Here is a 12,389-nt window from a genome sequence, read left to right on the forward strand (position 1 = left end):
TAATCAAACATGGATCATCATTTTTAGTACTTTTAAAGTATGCCTACACTGTGTGGCTTTGTTGCATCGGAATCCCTTGTTTATCGTGGTTAATTGATTCCAGACCCGAATTTCCGCAAAGTAGGATTCCTTATTTATAAATTGAATATTTTCATAGCTAATGCACGGTGGACGAGTGGTTAGCACGTTAGATTCAAGTTCTATTGCCCGCTCAGTACTCCGGTTTTCTCCCACATTCCAAGAGGCCCAGAAGACAGCTGGGATAGGCTCCAGCACCCCCGTGACCCTCGTGAGGAAAAAAAGCGGTAGAAAATGAATGAATGAATATTAGGGTGCATCAAATTTGAATGGGAAAACAAAGAAATTTGCAAGTGATCCCAAACTTTTGAGCGCTAGTGTACATATATTTAAAGAGAAATATTTGTTAATAGTATTATTATTATTATTATGAATGCCTTGTTTGTAACTTAAATCTTTTACCCATTTTTATCCTTAAAAATGCTTAATTTAGGCAACAGATATGTAAAATACGCTTAAATATGCATATTTTTGACAGATACTAGACCGTATTCAAACATGAAAGAGCATGACTTATTAATTATATATTTTTTAAAACCACGATAGACCACAATGACTTATTAATTATATTTTTTTTAAACCATGGTAGACACGATGACTTATATTTTTTTAAAACCACGATAGACTGCAGCTGTGAAATTCAAAGTGCAAAAATGACTTTATTACAAATTCCAGAGGAAGAATGTTAAAAAATCGTCTCAAGAAATGTTCTAAAAACAGAACATCACAACAGGATGTCAAAACAGGACATTTGGTCACCTGGACTCCCATTGTAGACATCTAATCACATCTTCTCTACCTCTCACATCCTGGAAGTTGGTGGGAGGCGAATGGCTTCTGGCCGAGCCTCAGTTGGTCCCCGCCACCTTTGTGGACGTGATGGCGATGGAGTGCCGACTCCCTCCAGAGGTCAACCGAGCTTCTGCGGGCGTGGACGTGACGACGACGCCAACAAACAGACCATTGGCCCGGTGGCAGATCAAAGTTAGTGCAGACTGCAATGCATGCAGGTCTTTCCTGAATGGGACTTCTGTCCTGGTGTTTCTGAGTTCCTGGTCCACACTTGCTATGTAATCTACGTCTGCTGCTGTACTGAAGATTCTAAATCTGTTTGGAGATTTATTGATTTAAAAACCCATTTTTGTTAATACTTGTTTTGACATATTTCTTACTGTTTCTACTTGACAGGTGTCCAATGATGGCTACAGCTACAGTAACGCTAAAATCCTGACTCTGTATGACGAAGCCTGTCAAATCTGCAGTCTCCACACCGAGGTCCTCTGCACCCTGCGGGTGAGGACAGTTAACACAATATTGACGTTATGTTGGAGCAAAAACAAAGTGTTGCCGCACCTTTGCCTCTCAGGACAAAACCTGCAACATTGATGGACTCTGTTACAACGAGGGCGAGTCCAATCCCAGCAGTCCTTGCCTCATGTGTCGCCCGGACTCCTCCCAGCACACTTGGACAATGGTGGACAGTATGTGCTTGTTTTTATGTATCGTCCACATTCCTCACATTGCTCCACGGACACATAGACAGCTGATGGTGACCTCTTCTACCTACAGGAAATGAGCCCCCGGTGCTGCAGTCGTTGCCCCCTGGCCTCTGGGCCTTCCAGGGGGAGGTCTTCATCTACCAGCTACAGGCCCATGACCCCGAGGGCTCAGCGGTGGTCTTCACTCTCACATCAGGTCCTGAGGGTGCGACGTTGTCCCCGGATGGCCTGATCATCTGGAAAGTCGGGGCCAGGCCCGCTGACACACACATGTTCAACTTTACAATGATGGATGACTGCAATGCTGAGATGCCAGCCACCGTGCAGGTATGTGTTTACAGCTGCTGTCCACTAGAGGGTACTAGCCACGTTGTAGTAAGGGGGGTTTAATTGGGTGCAGCAATGGTCGGCAATCACTCCAGGGCGTCGGGTCAGGACAGCAATTCTGTTCAGGTGAGTGCAGTAGCAATGAGGGACGTCCACATCCAGATTGATGGCTGCTTTATTTAATTGTAACACGTCGCATCACAGGTAGGTGGGTGCGCATGGGAATTTGTGAGTGGAGTGTGGGTGTGTGTGGTTTCTGTGTGGGAACAAGCACACAAAACAATACGAGTTAGCAATGCGTTCACATCTGAACCGCAACACAGTCGCGATGCTAACAAGGCTAACTAACAGGCAGTTAGCAACCAGCCAGGTGGCTGGACATAATGGCACAAAAACACTACAATAGGGAACTAGATCGGCGGCGTCTAACATTAAATGAGTGATAATAAACGTTACTCATGTTTATAGACGCACACAGCTATATATAGCATCCACCATGACGTCCGTGTGGGCACATCAACACCCGGGGCTAAACAGTTCGAGTGACATCAACTCCCGAAGCTAGCGGATACCGCAGCGCGTTCAGGTACCCGACCAGCGTAGTACTTCCGAGTCACGCCCGCACACATGTCAGCCTAATTAAACCAGAACAGAACAGGGTATAACAAGGAGTCTTTTGTACAGCCGCCCCCACATTTGTTAAACAAATTTGACCATTAGGTGTCATCAATGTCCCGAGGCAAGGCTGGTAGCTTGACAAGACGAACAACTGGCCGCGTGTACGTCCGGTCTTTCACTTGAATTACAGCTGTTCTCACTCGGCCGTCTGCCCCAGGAATGGAAGTCTTCACTGTCCCTATTTGCCAGTGGGCTCTTGGGGCTTGCTGATCCACAATGAGGACGACTGTGCCGACGGTAATGTCATCACTCTCCGTCTTCCAAGGTGGGAAGGAAGTGCTGAATATAATGTTTCCAGAAATGATCGGCTAGATTTTGAGAATGACGCCACCTTTTCCAACTCAGCAGTTCTGTTGCAGGGTAGATAACTTGAGGGAGTGATGAGTCCGGCCGCCCCATCGACAGGCAGTTGGGTGTGACTGGATCAGGGTCAGCAAGGTCAGAAGGATACATAACCCAAGGGCCTTGAATTGAGGATTCATTCTATTTCAATTAGGACGGTCATCAAAACTTCCTCTGGCACTGTCTGAGCTCCCAAAGTGGTACGCAGGGCGTTCTTGACAGATCTCACTTCTCGTTCCCAGGAACCGCCAAAGTGTGGAGAATTAGGTGGGTTGAATTTGAAACGGATCTGTTCAGCTGCAAGTCCGTCCTTGATTGCAGGTTCTAGGGCACTGAAGGCTTCATGCAATTCTTTATTTCCTCCTTTGAAATTGGTGCCCTGGTCCGAGAGTAGTTCATAGGGCTTGCCTCTGCGAGCAACGAAGCGCCTGAGTGACATTAGAAAGGAATCGGTATCCATGTTAGGTAGGAGATCCAGGTGGACTGCATGAGTAGTGAGGCACTTGTACAAAATGCCCCACCTCTTCTCAGTGCGTCGTCCCACTTCAATAATAAATTGGTCCCAAACAGTCAACACCAGTGGAATAGAAGGCAGGTCGAACTGGAGAGGGGTATATCGGCCATCCTTGGTACCTGTGGCTGCGGCTTCTCCACTTCCTACAGTCCACGCAGTAAATGGGATGCAGAATGGGATGCAGTTCTTCTTGGCTCAGACTATCACATCATCTAAGCCTTCCCCTGACACGTATCAGACCTGATGACTGGTCATATTCAGGAGCTAGGGTTAACAGTCTACTGTTAGATGAGAGGGGTTTACCCATTTTGAGCAGGGATACTTCTTCTGGGAAACTCTTTATTTGGGTGTGCCTGAGGAGGGTCAGCTCTGCTTCATGGTAGTCAGCAGCAGTGGGAGGTGTGTTGTCAGCCGCTCCGTGCAGCTTCTGCATGGTTGCCTCCAGAAGCTCTTAAAATGTTCTAAACTGAATGATGTCAGGTATTTCTGAATCGGTTGAGCTGACCGTCAAGCCACATAACATGGCATTCCTCAATTCCTCCGCTTCTTCTAGGACTGGACTGGGTGGGGATTCAGGCCACTGGTCAGACGGTTGCAGAAGAAAGGGGGGTCCATGACTCCATCGGCTCACTCCGCTGAGCTGTGTTAGTGTTTTTCCCCTTGTAATGTCATCTGCTGGGTTTGTGGCTAAGTCAATATAGCGCCAGGCATTGATGTCTGTCAGATCCTGTATCTCTGCAACTCTAGTGCCCATAAATACCTTATATCTGCAGGAGTCTGACTGTAGCCAGTGGAGGACTGTAGTGGAATCGGTCCAGTATACTACTGCTTGGATCTTGATTGTGAGCTCTTTGATCAACACAGAAGCCAACTGTGCACCGGTTAAGGCTCCACACAGCTCAAGTCGGGGTATGTGTCACGATTGGGCTTCACCCCCTCGTGACAGCTCTTAGTTTTGCTATTAGCCTTACTAGTTCCGGCTCTTATTATGTACTATTTCCTGTGTAGGTACTATTTCTTGTGTTCCGTCACTTTCTCTGCTCCACGCACCTGTTGGTAATTTGTTGATCTGTATTTAGTTCAGCCGAGTGCGTGTTCCCTTTGTTGGTGCATTGTTCTTTGCTTTGTGTTGTATGCCAGTGCTGCAATCACTTTTGGAAAATAAAGCTAAGCTTTTACCTGTACCTTCGCTTCATCTCTGCATCCTGGGGTCGTACTGTAAAACTTGTAAGCCCGGACGTGACAGAATGCACCAACCAAACGACGACCTCGCGGAGATGGACTTCTGGACCCTGCAGGTTTTCAAGGCGATGGAGGAGGAGTGTGCGCGATTTACCCCAGAGGAGCGGGAGGATATGGTTTGGGGGCCGGACGGCACGCTCATCCTCATGGCATGGGTGTATCCGGAACCCGCAATGGACAAGCCAAGCTGTGTGATGGCCCAGAGTCCTCCTGTACCCAAGCCGCGCAGCCCAAGGGGTTCTCAAGACTCGGCTCCCTTGCCAAGCTGCGTGGTGCCCCGGATTCCTCCGGTGGCCAAGCCACGCAGTCTCAAGGGTGCCCAAACCCTGGCTCCCGTGCCAAGCTGCGTGACGCCCCAGATTCCTCCGGTGCCCAAACCGCGCAGCTCCAAGGGTTCCCAAACCCTGGCTCCCGCGCCAAGCTGCGTGACGGCCCACAGTCTTCCTGTACCCAAGCCGCGCAGTCCCAGGGGATCTCAAGACCCGGCTCCCGTGCCAAGCTGTGTGGTTCCCCGGATTCTTCCTGTGCCCAAGCCGCGCAGCCTCAGGGGTTACCAAGACCTGCCTCCCGTGCCCAGCGGCTTAATGCTCCAGACCCCTCCAGAGCCCAAACCCCGCCTGAGGCCCTCTGGAGCTCCGGTCGGGGAGGCAGAGCAACCGGAACTCAAGACCCTCCTCCGGGCCCCCCCCTCCCTTCCCTGGTTCCACATCCAGCGGCATACGGCATCTAGAATCCGCCTTCGGAAGGGGGGGCTAGTACGACCACATAGCTAGTACAACGCCACACTGCCTCTTCCGGCGTCACCTCTTCCACGGCGGGACGACGGGACGCCACGCCGCCGCCTCCTCCGGCACCACCTCTTCCACGGCGGGGCGCCACGGTGCCTCCTCCGGCGCCACCTCTTCCACGGCGGGACGCAACACCGCCACCTCCTCCGGCGCCACCTCTTCCACGGCTGGACGCCACGCAGCCGCCTCCTCTGGCGCCACCTCCTCCATGTCGGGCCGGCCCACCACCTTGGCCGCCCTCCAGAGGGACCCATCCATGGACTTTGCTGGGCCTGCCGTCTTGGGAGACCTCCAGAGGAGTTCCGCCTCTGTCGGCCCACTCACCACTCAGGCCGCCCTCCTGGGTGGCCCTGCCACCCCCACCGGCCTAGCCCTTTCCCCTGCGTCTCGTGGGGGCCCTGCTGGCTCCGCAAGGCTTGTCGTCCCGGCTGACCTCCAGAGAGGTCTTGCCAGCAACCCACCTCCAGTCCTCCCACTTCCCTTCCCTCTTCATTTGTGGACTCTTTAGGACGTCTGGGATCCGTCCTTGGGGGGGGGGGGGTACTGTCACGATTGGACTTCACCCCTTGTGACAGCTCTTACTTTTCCTCTTAGCCTTAGTTCCGGCTCTTATTTTGTAGTATTTCCTGTGTTGGTACTATTTCCTGTGTTCCGTCACTTTTTTTGCTACATGCACCTGTTGGTAATTTGTTGATTTGTATTTAGTTCAGCCGAGTGCGTGTTCCCTTTGTTGGTGCATTGTTCTTTGCTTCGCGTTGTATGCCAGTGCTGCAATCACGTTTGGAAAATAAATCTAAGCTTTTACCTGCACCTTCATTTCATCTCTGTATCCTGGGGTCGTACTGCAAAACTCACAAGCTCGGACGTGACAGTATGGAGAGTTATTTCTTTGGCGCGACTCTGGATCTAGCTGCTAGGAATGCCACTTGAACTTGTCCTTCACCGCAGTCGGTCAGCAGGTACGCCACCGATCCATATGCACGTTCGGATGCATCGCAGAAGACATGGATGGTCCGGTTGCTGATACTGCAATCAGTGAAGCGGTCAGTGTAGCATCTAGGTAATATGACTTGTGCCAACTGAGGAAGTTCATATTCCCATGCCCTCCAAGCCTGCAGCAGATCTTCGGGGAGACTGGGGTCGTCCCATCCTCCTTTCCGTTCCCAAAGGCGCTGCACAATAATCTTGGCTCTTGTGATGTAGGGAACAATATGTCCCAGGGGATCATATTGTTGAGCAAGAAGATGATAAATGTTGCGAATAGTCGGTTCGGGACACTCACTCTGGTGTTTGTAGCCAAGTGTGTCTGTCCTACACTACCATAAGAGTCCAAGTGTCCGTTCATGAGGGTCAGCTGTCTGTTGTGTGAACCATAGGGTGCTACTTTCTGACTGAGATTCCTTGGGCAGGTGTCTAATGACAGCGGGTATGTTGCTGGCCCATTCTTGGAGTTCAAATCCGCCCTCCATCAGTAATGTGTGTAGTCGGCTTACCAGCTGCTTGGCTTGATCCTCTGACTGTAGGCTCTGCAGGCAGTTGTCAACGTAGAAGCAGCGCTCTGCTGACAGGTGGGCATTCTCCTTTGGTTCAGTGTGCCTGTGAACATGAGTCTGAAGGGCAAAGGTAGCACAGCATTGGACTACACGTTGTCCCGAACGGGAGTACTTGCCATTCATAGGTGGTAGGTTCTTGATCCACTTTAACATCCCACCACAAGAAGCGAAGGAATGGTTTGTCCTCTTCAAGCAGGCGGACTTGGTGAAACATTCCCTCGACATCACTGCTGATGGCCACTGGGTGTTCCCGGAACCTGAGCAGGAGCCCCAGGCGGCTAGCTCCGAGTGTGGGTCCGGGGAGTAGGTGGTCATTTAGACTCTGTCCATTGAATGTGAAGGAGCAGTTGAAGACTATTCGGTATTTTCCATTGTGTTGCACCATGTGGTGGGGGATGAACCACGAATAGTTGCTCTTTTTGGTCTTACAAGGAGAGATGGCCTTGACGTAGCCAGCATCGATGAGCATGTGGGTTTCTTTAGAGTAGATGATGGTTCTCTTAGGATCTCTCACAAGTTGTCTTTCTGCCCCACGTAGCTGGGACAGCACTGCTTCCTTTGTTGCCTGAAGCAGAGGTAGACTTTGTTTCCATAGTAATGGAGTAGCATACCTGTTTACGCCATCTACCATTACTCTGGTGGCCTTCAATTCAAGGGTGTGGACTGCTTCTGCATCTTGTTTTGATCTAGTAATCAGACTCTCATTTCTGTATGGTAAGATGTCTAGTTGCCATAGTTTCTCCACATGCCTGAAGAGTTCTTCTTCAGGAGCATTGCAGGCGGTGAACAGACATTGCTGGGGGGAAAGTTGGTGGTTCAATAGGCTGGTAGGGCCTTGTAACGTCCATCCGAGTCGGGTGTGTACTGCTGCAGGTGCGCCGGGGGGGCCTAGACATACTGGTTCCACTGGTGTAATTAGATGAGGATAGTCTGACCCAATCAGCAGCAGTGACTGGACATCCTTGATGAGTGGCAGTGGAATGTCTCTCAGGTGGCGATATTTCTCCTGTAGCGCTTTGACTGGATAGGTGTAACTGGCTAGATTCAGCTCCCTGGAAGTGAAGGCTTTGTCAATCTTGTGGCATTTCCACAAGATTCTGGCTGAGATGCAGCAGCTACTGAGAAGGACACAGTGGCTCCATGGATGGTACAGATTTCTTGTCGGACTGTTCGGAGTGTGAGGTCTTCAGCCTTCCCATCAAGGCCCAAACGAACAGCAGCATCGTTGAGGAGTATTGTGCGCTCTGACCCATCATCCAATATTGCATAGGTCTCGAGTACCTTGTTGCCGCTCTGGAGGGTGACTCGACTCAACCTGAGTAACACTTGGCGGCTACTGGCTGGCCGATCGATGAACATAGTCTCTGACACAGAACTCACTAAACAAGTGCTTGATTCAGGTACTTTGGGTTTACTGGGTGCTGAGGAATGTTGGCTTGAATTGACCTCATGTAGAACCTCCAGGTGCTTCCTCTCGCATCGTTTGCACTTAGCTTTCAGGTTGCACTTTGCTGCAAGGTGTTCCCGGCCGCATCTCCAGCACTGATTGTTTGCTTTAATCCAATGCATCCTTTGCTCTACTGACAGTAGTTTAAAGTTGCTGCACTGGTTCAGATAGTGCTGCACAGTGTCACAGAAGGGGCAGTATTTCTTTGGCTTATCAGGCGTTGCATCCCTCACTGGAACAGCTGGCGCTTTATCTGAGTTCTCCTGCGGGTCAGTACACTTGCTGCCATGAAGAATAGCAGTAGTTCTCTGTGACTTGTAGTCGGGAGGTCGATTCTTGTGTGAGACTTGTCTCTCTCCGGCTGAGGTACTGCTGTGTTGGTCTCCACTGACTTGAACTCGTACCTCATATTCAAGCCAGTCTGCCATATTGATTAGAGTTGGAATAGGATTATGAATGGGGTTCACATATATGTGGAAGTTAGCTCTTAGGTCGTGGGGCAACTTAGCTAAGAGGCGAGACACATGTGAACCACATCTCAATTCCGTCCAACCTTGGCTTCCAAGTTGATGCAGCATTCCGACAAGTGCACGAACCTGGAGAGCGAATGACTTAAAGGCCTTAATATCTCCAGTACTGACGTTGGGCCCATCCATCAACATGGAAATCCGCTTTAGCGCCAGCTGCTGTGGTTGACCATACATCTCAGTGAGCGCCCTCATAGTGTCCGCAAATGGGTGTGGACTGTCGCTGTAGGAGTCAGCAATGAGCAACGCTTCCTCACACTTGAGATGATCCATGAGGATTTGGAACTTGAAGCGCTCTGGAGCATCATATGGGAGTAAATTGTCCAGGGCCAATTTCAGTCTTGCAAATTCACGAGGATCCTCTCACTTAAAGTCTGGGATGGTTGGTTTCAGTCCACGGTAGGAGTCTAAAGCTGGCGTTCGACCATAGGGAGTGGTGGAAGGATATGGCGTGTCAGGTGGGTATCTCTCCTCCCTTTGCCGATTATCATGTCCATAAACAGCGCTGTTATAATCATCGAGGTGGCCTCTATAATCCAGAGGGTATCCACTTTCTTGCCCATAGTAGTGGCTTTCGTGACGGGCTGTTGGACTACTTTGGATGGCGTGGAGGATGATAAGGATGATGATAGTGGTTGTCGCCCTCTTCATAGCTTGAGCGATGCTTGACATAAGACTGACTAGGTGCAACTTTAGGCCAAGGTGGTTGGAATAGTTAGACTGGTGGTGAGCTTTACTGGGTGGTGAGCTGTCTTGGTCGTCGTGGTGACGCGGCTCTTGGCACTCCTTTGTGTAGCTCATCTCAAATTTGTCTTGCGAGCAAGGAGTTGAAATGCCAGATGTGACTTGTGACTCGGTGTGCTTGTTGGCTAATCCTGATTCCTCCAAACACTGTCTGAGGTCCTCAACAAAGTCACTTTGGTTGCCTTGTGGAGGTGAAGGAGCATCGTTGTTCACCGGTGGATTAATGCAGTGATTTTCAACCACTGTGCCGTGGCACACTAGTGTACCTTGAGAAACCGTCAGGTGTGCCGCTAGGAATTATTCAATATCACTTTTTATAATTAACATTTATTAATCATCATTTGCAAATATTATGTCAATAGCCATTATGTCAATAGTATACATGGACCCAAATATTCCAATTGCATTTGGTTTATTTGCTCAAACAGAAAGAATTGAACAGGGATGGAATATTCCTTTAACCAATCCGATTGAGGTATCTTGTACCCGCTCAAACGGAAAGTTGTCAGGGTGCCTTCTTCTTCGTGGTGTTTTTCTTCTTCTGTTGTTTATTGGCGGTTGGCAAGCAGCTTTCGTGTGCATTAGCGCCATCTATGAAAGAGTCTAAACCCTTCTATACTTTATTCACAAGTGCAGTTTTATTTAAAAAAATATATCTCTATAAAACATGTCCTGAGTTTAATTATAAAATATTAGCAAGATTGATTTTGATCTTTTCCTGTTTAAATTTATCCCGGTTGCGTTCTTTCAGCGCATGCTCAGATATGACGTAACACGCAGATCCAGACGTTCTTCACTTTTAAAAAATGGAGGCCAGCAATCGGCACTGGACTAAGCAAAGTTTGTTTTTGATTCAAACTAAATTTCAAGACTGGACAGCCGAAAAACTGGCAATACGGAATTATTCCAACAAGTGAAAGAAAAACTCGGGGAAGCCGGTATCACGTGATGTTGATGTTTACGTTTTACTGGGCATGCCCTATTAACTATTCTGTTTGATTTTCATGGCGCATGTAGACAAGAGATTGGAATATTCCTTTCCATGGATACCATTGTTTCCCGAAAGGTCATTCGGAAAGAGAAAAAGTGGTGATGTAAAAACGTGGCTACTGTGGAGTGTCTGTGGTGTAAAGACTGGCAGAGCAATGTAATATTGGTCCGTGTGGCAACACCTACCTTGTTCCTCCGATAGACTTATTGATGCACGTGTGAGGTCGTGGTGACATTTTGGAACATTTTTGGTTAGTGGTGTGCCATAAGATTTTTCCAATGTAAAAAACGTGCCGTGGCTCAAAAAAGGTTGAATAACACTGGATTAATGAGTGGCTGACGTGGGCCTTGATGACCACTAGATGGCGTTGGCTGGCTGGCGAGTGCCAGTGTGGTGAATATTTCCTCCATTTGGCGTCTGGACTGTGTCTGAGTCCTTGAGGAGGCAGCTGGGACACTGTGCATCATGTCTGAATGACGTTGGACATCTCTCCGCAACTGGTCATTTTCTTCTCTCATGCTCTGGATCGATCTAATAATTTCTAGAGAAGACATTTGTGTGGCCCGCTCATCATCTCCAGGAACGTGGCACCTCATAGGGTAACTGACCTGTAGTCCTGAAGATGTGATGGCAGTTGTCTTACTCTTTGTGGGCGGTCCACACCTCTGGGCTCTCTCTCCTGTGGCCTGAACATAATGACTGAAGTGGTTGCTTCTATCAGGCTCGAAGGACCAACAATTGTAGTAAGGGGGGTTTAATTGGGTGCAGCAATGGTCAGGTCAGAACAGCAATTCTGTTCAGGTGAGTGCAGTAGCAATGAGGGACGTCCACATCCAGATTGATGGCTGCTTTATTTATTTGTAACACGTCGCATCACAAGTAGGTGGGTGCGCATGGGAACTTGTGAGTGTAGTGTGGGTGTGTGTGTGATTTCTGTGTGGGAACAAGCACACAAAACAATACTAGTTAGCAACGCGTTCACATCTGAATCGCAACACAGTAGCGATGCTAACGAGGCTAACTAACAGGCAGTTAGCAACCAGCCAGGCGGCTGGACATAATGGCACAAAACACTACAATAGGGAACTAGATCGGCGGCGTCTAACATTAAATGAGTGATAATAAACGTTACTCACGTTTATAGACGCACACAGCTATATATAGCATCCACCGTGGGCACATCAACACCCGGGGCTAAACAGTTCGAGTGACATCAACTCCCGAAGCTAGCGGCTACCGCGGCGCGTTCAGGTACCCGACCAGCGTAGTACTTCCGAGTCACGCCCGCACACATGTCAGCCTAATTAAACCAGAACAGAACAGGGTATAACAAGGAGTCTTTTGTACACACATGCACCAGACATCTGCTGTATCGAATTAGAAATGCTATACAGTAATGCCCCATTTATTGCTTGTGATAAGTGAATTTGGGAGAAAACATTATTTTTGTTGCAAACATTAACTTGCACTCTTTGCTACGGAAAGACATGAAAGCCCCGTCTCTCAACCACAACAAGAAGTGGAAAGCCCCCGTCCTTTGCGCCCACCCCTCCGGGTGGCAACACCTCCCCTATCGATAGTTCCGGGGTGAATTATGTCCCGGTTATCTACCACTACAATACCTTATTTATGAGAATATAGAAAACCTGTTTACAACCT

General features: G+C 49.1%; 1 protein-coding gene across 1 annotated transcript in view; it reads left to right on the forward strand.

The window, feature by feature from the left end:
* The window catches only part of vwde (von Willebrand factor D and EGF domains), a 38,393-nt gene that overhangs the window by 14,540 nt on the left and 11,464 nt on the right, over positions 1-12,389 (forward strand). The window contains exons 14-17 of the mRNA XM_078790692.1: positions 895-1,062; positions 1,267-1,371; positions 1,445-1,559; positions 1,648-1,904. Of these exons, the coding sequence (XP_078646818.1) occupies positions 895-1,062; positions 1,267-1,371; positions 1,445-1,559; positions 1,648-1,904 (645 nt within the window). The remainder of the gene's footprint in view (positions 1-894; positions 1,063-1,266; positions 1,372-1,444; positions 1,560-1,647; positions 1,905-12,389) is intronic.

This window comes from Doryrhamphus excisus, linkage group LG5 (genome assembly GCF_037039965.1).
Source record: "Doryrhamphus excisus strain RoL-2023G ecotype Guam linkage group LG5, RoL_Dexc_Guam_v1.1, whole genome shotgun sequence".
NCBI lineage: Eukaryota > Metazoa > Chordata > Actinopteri > Syngnathiformes > Syngnathidae > Doryrhamphus > Doryrhamphus excisus.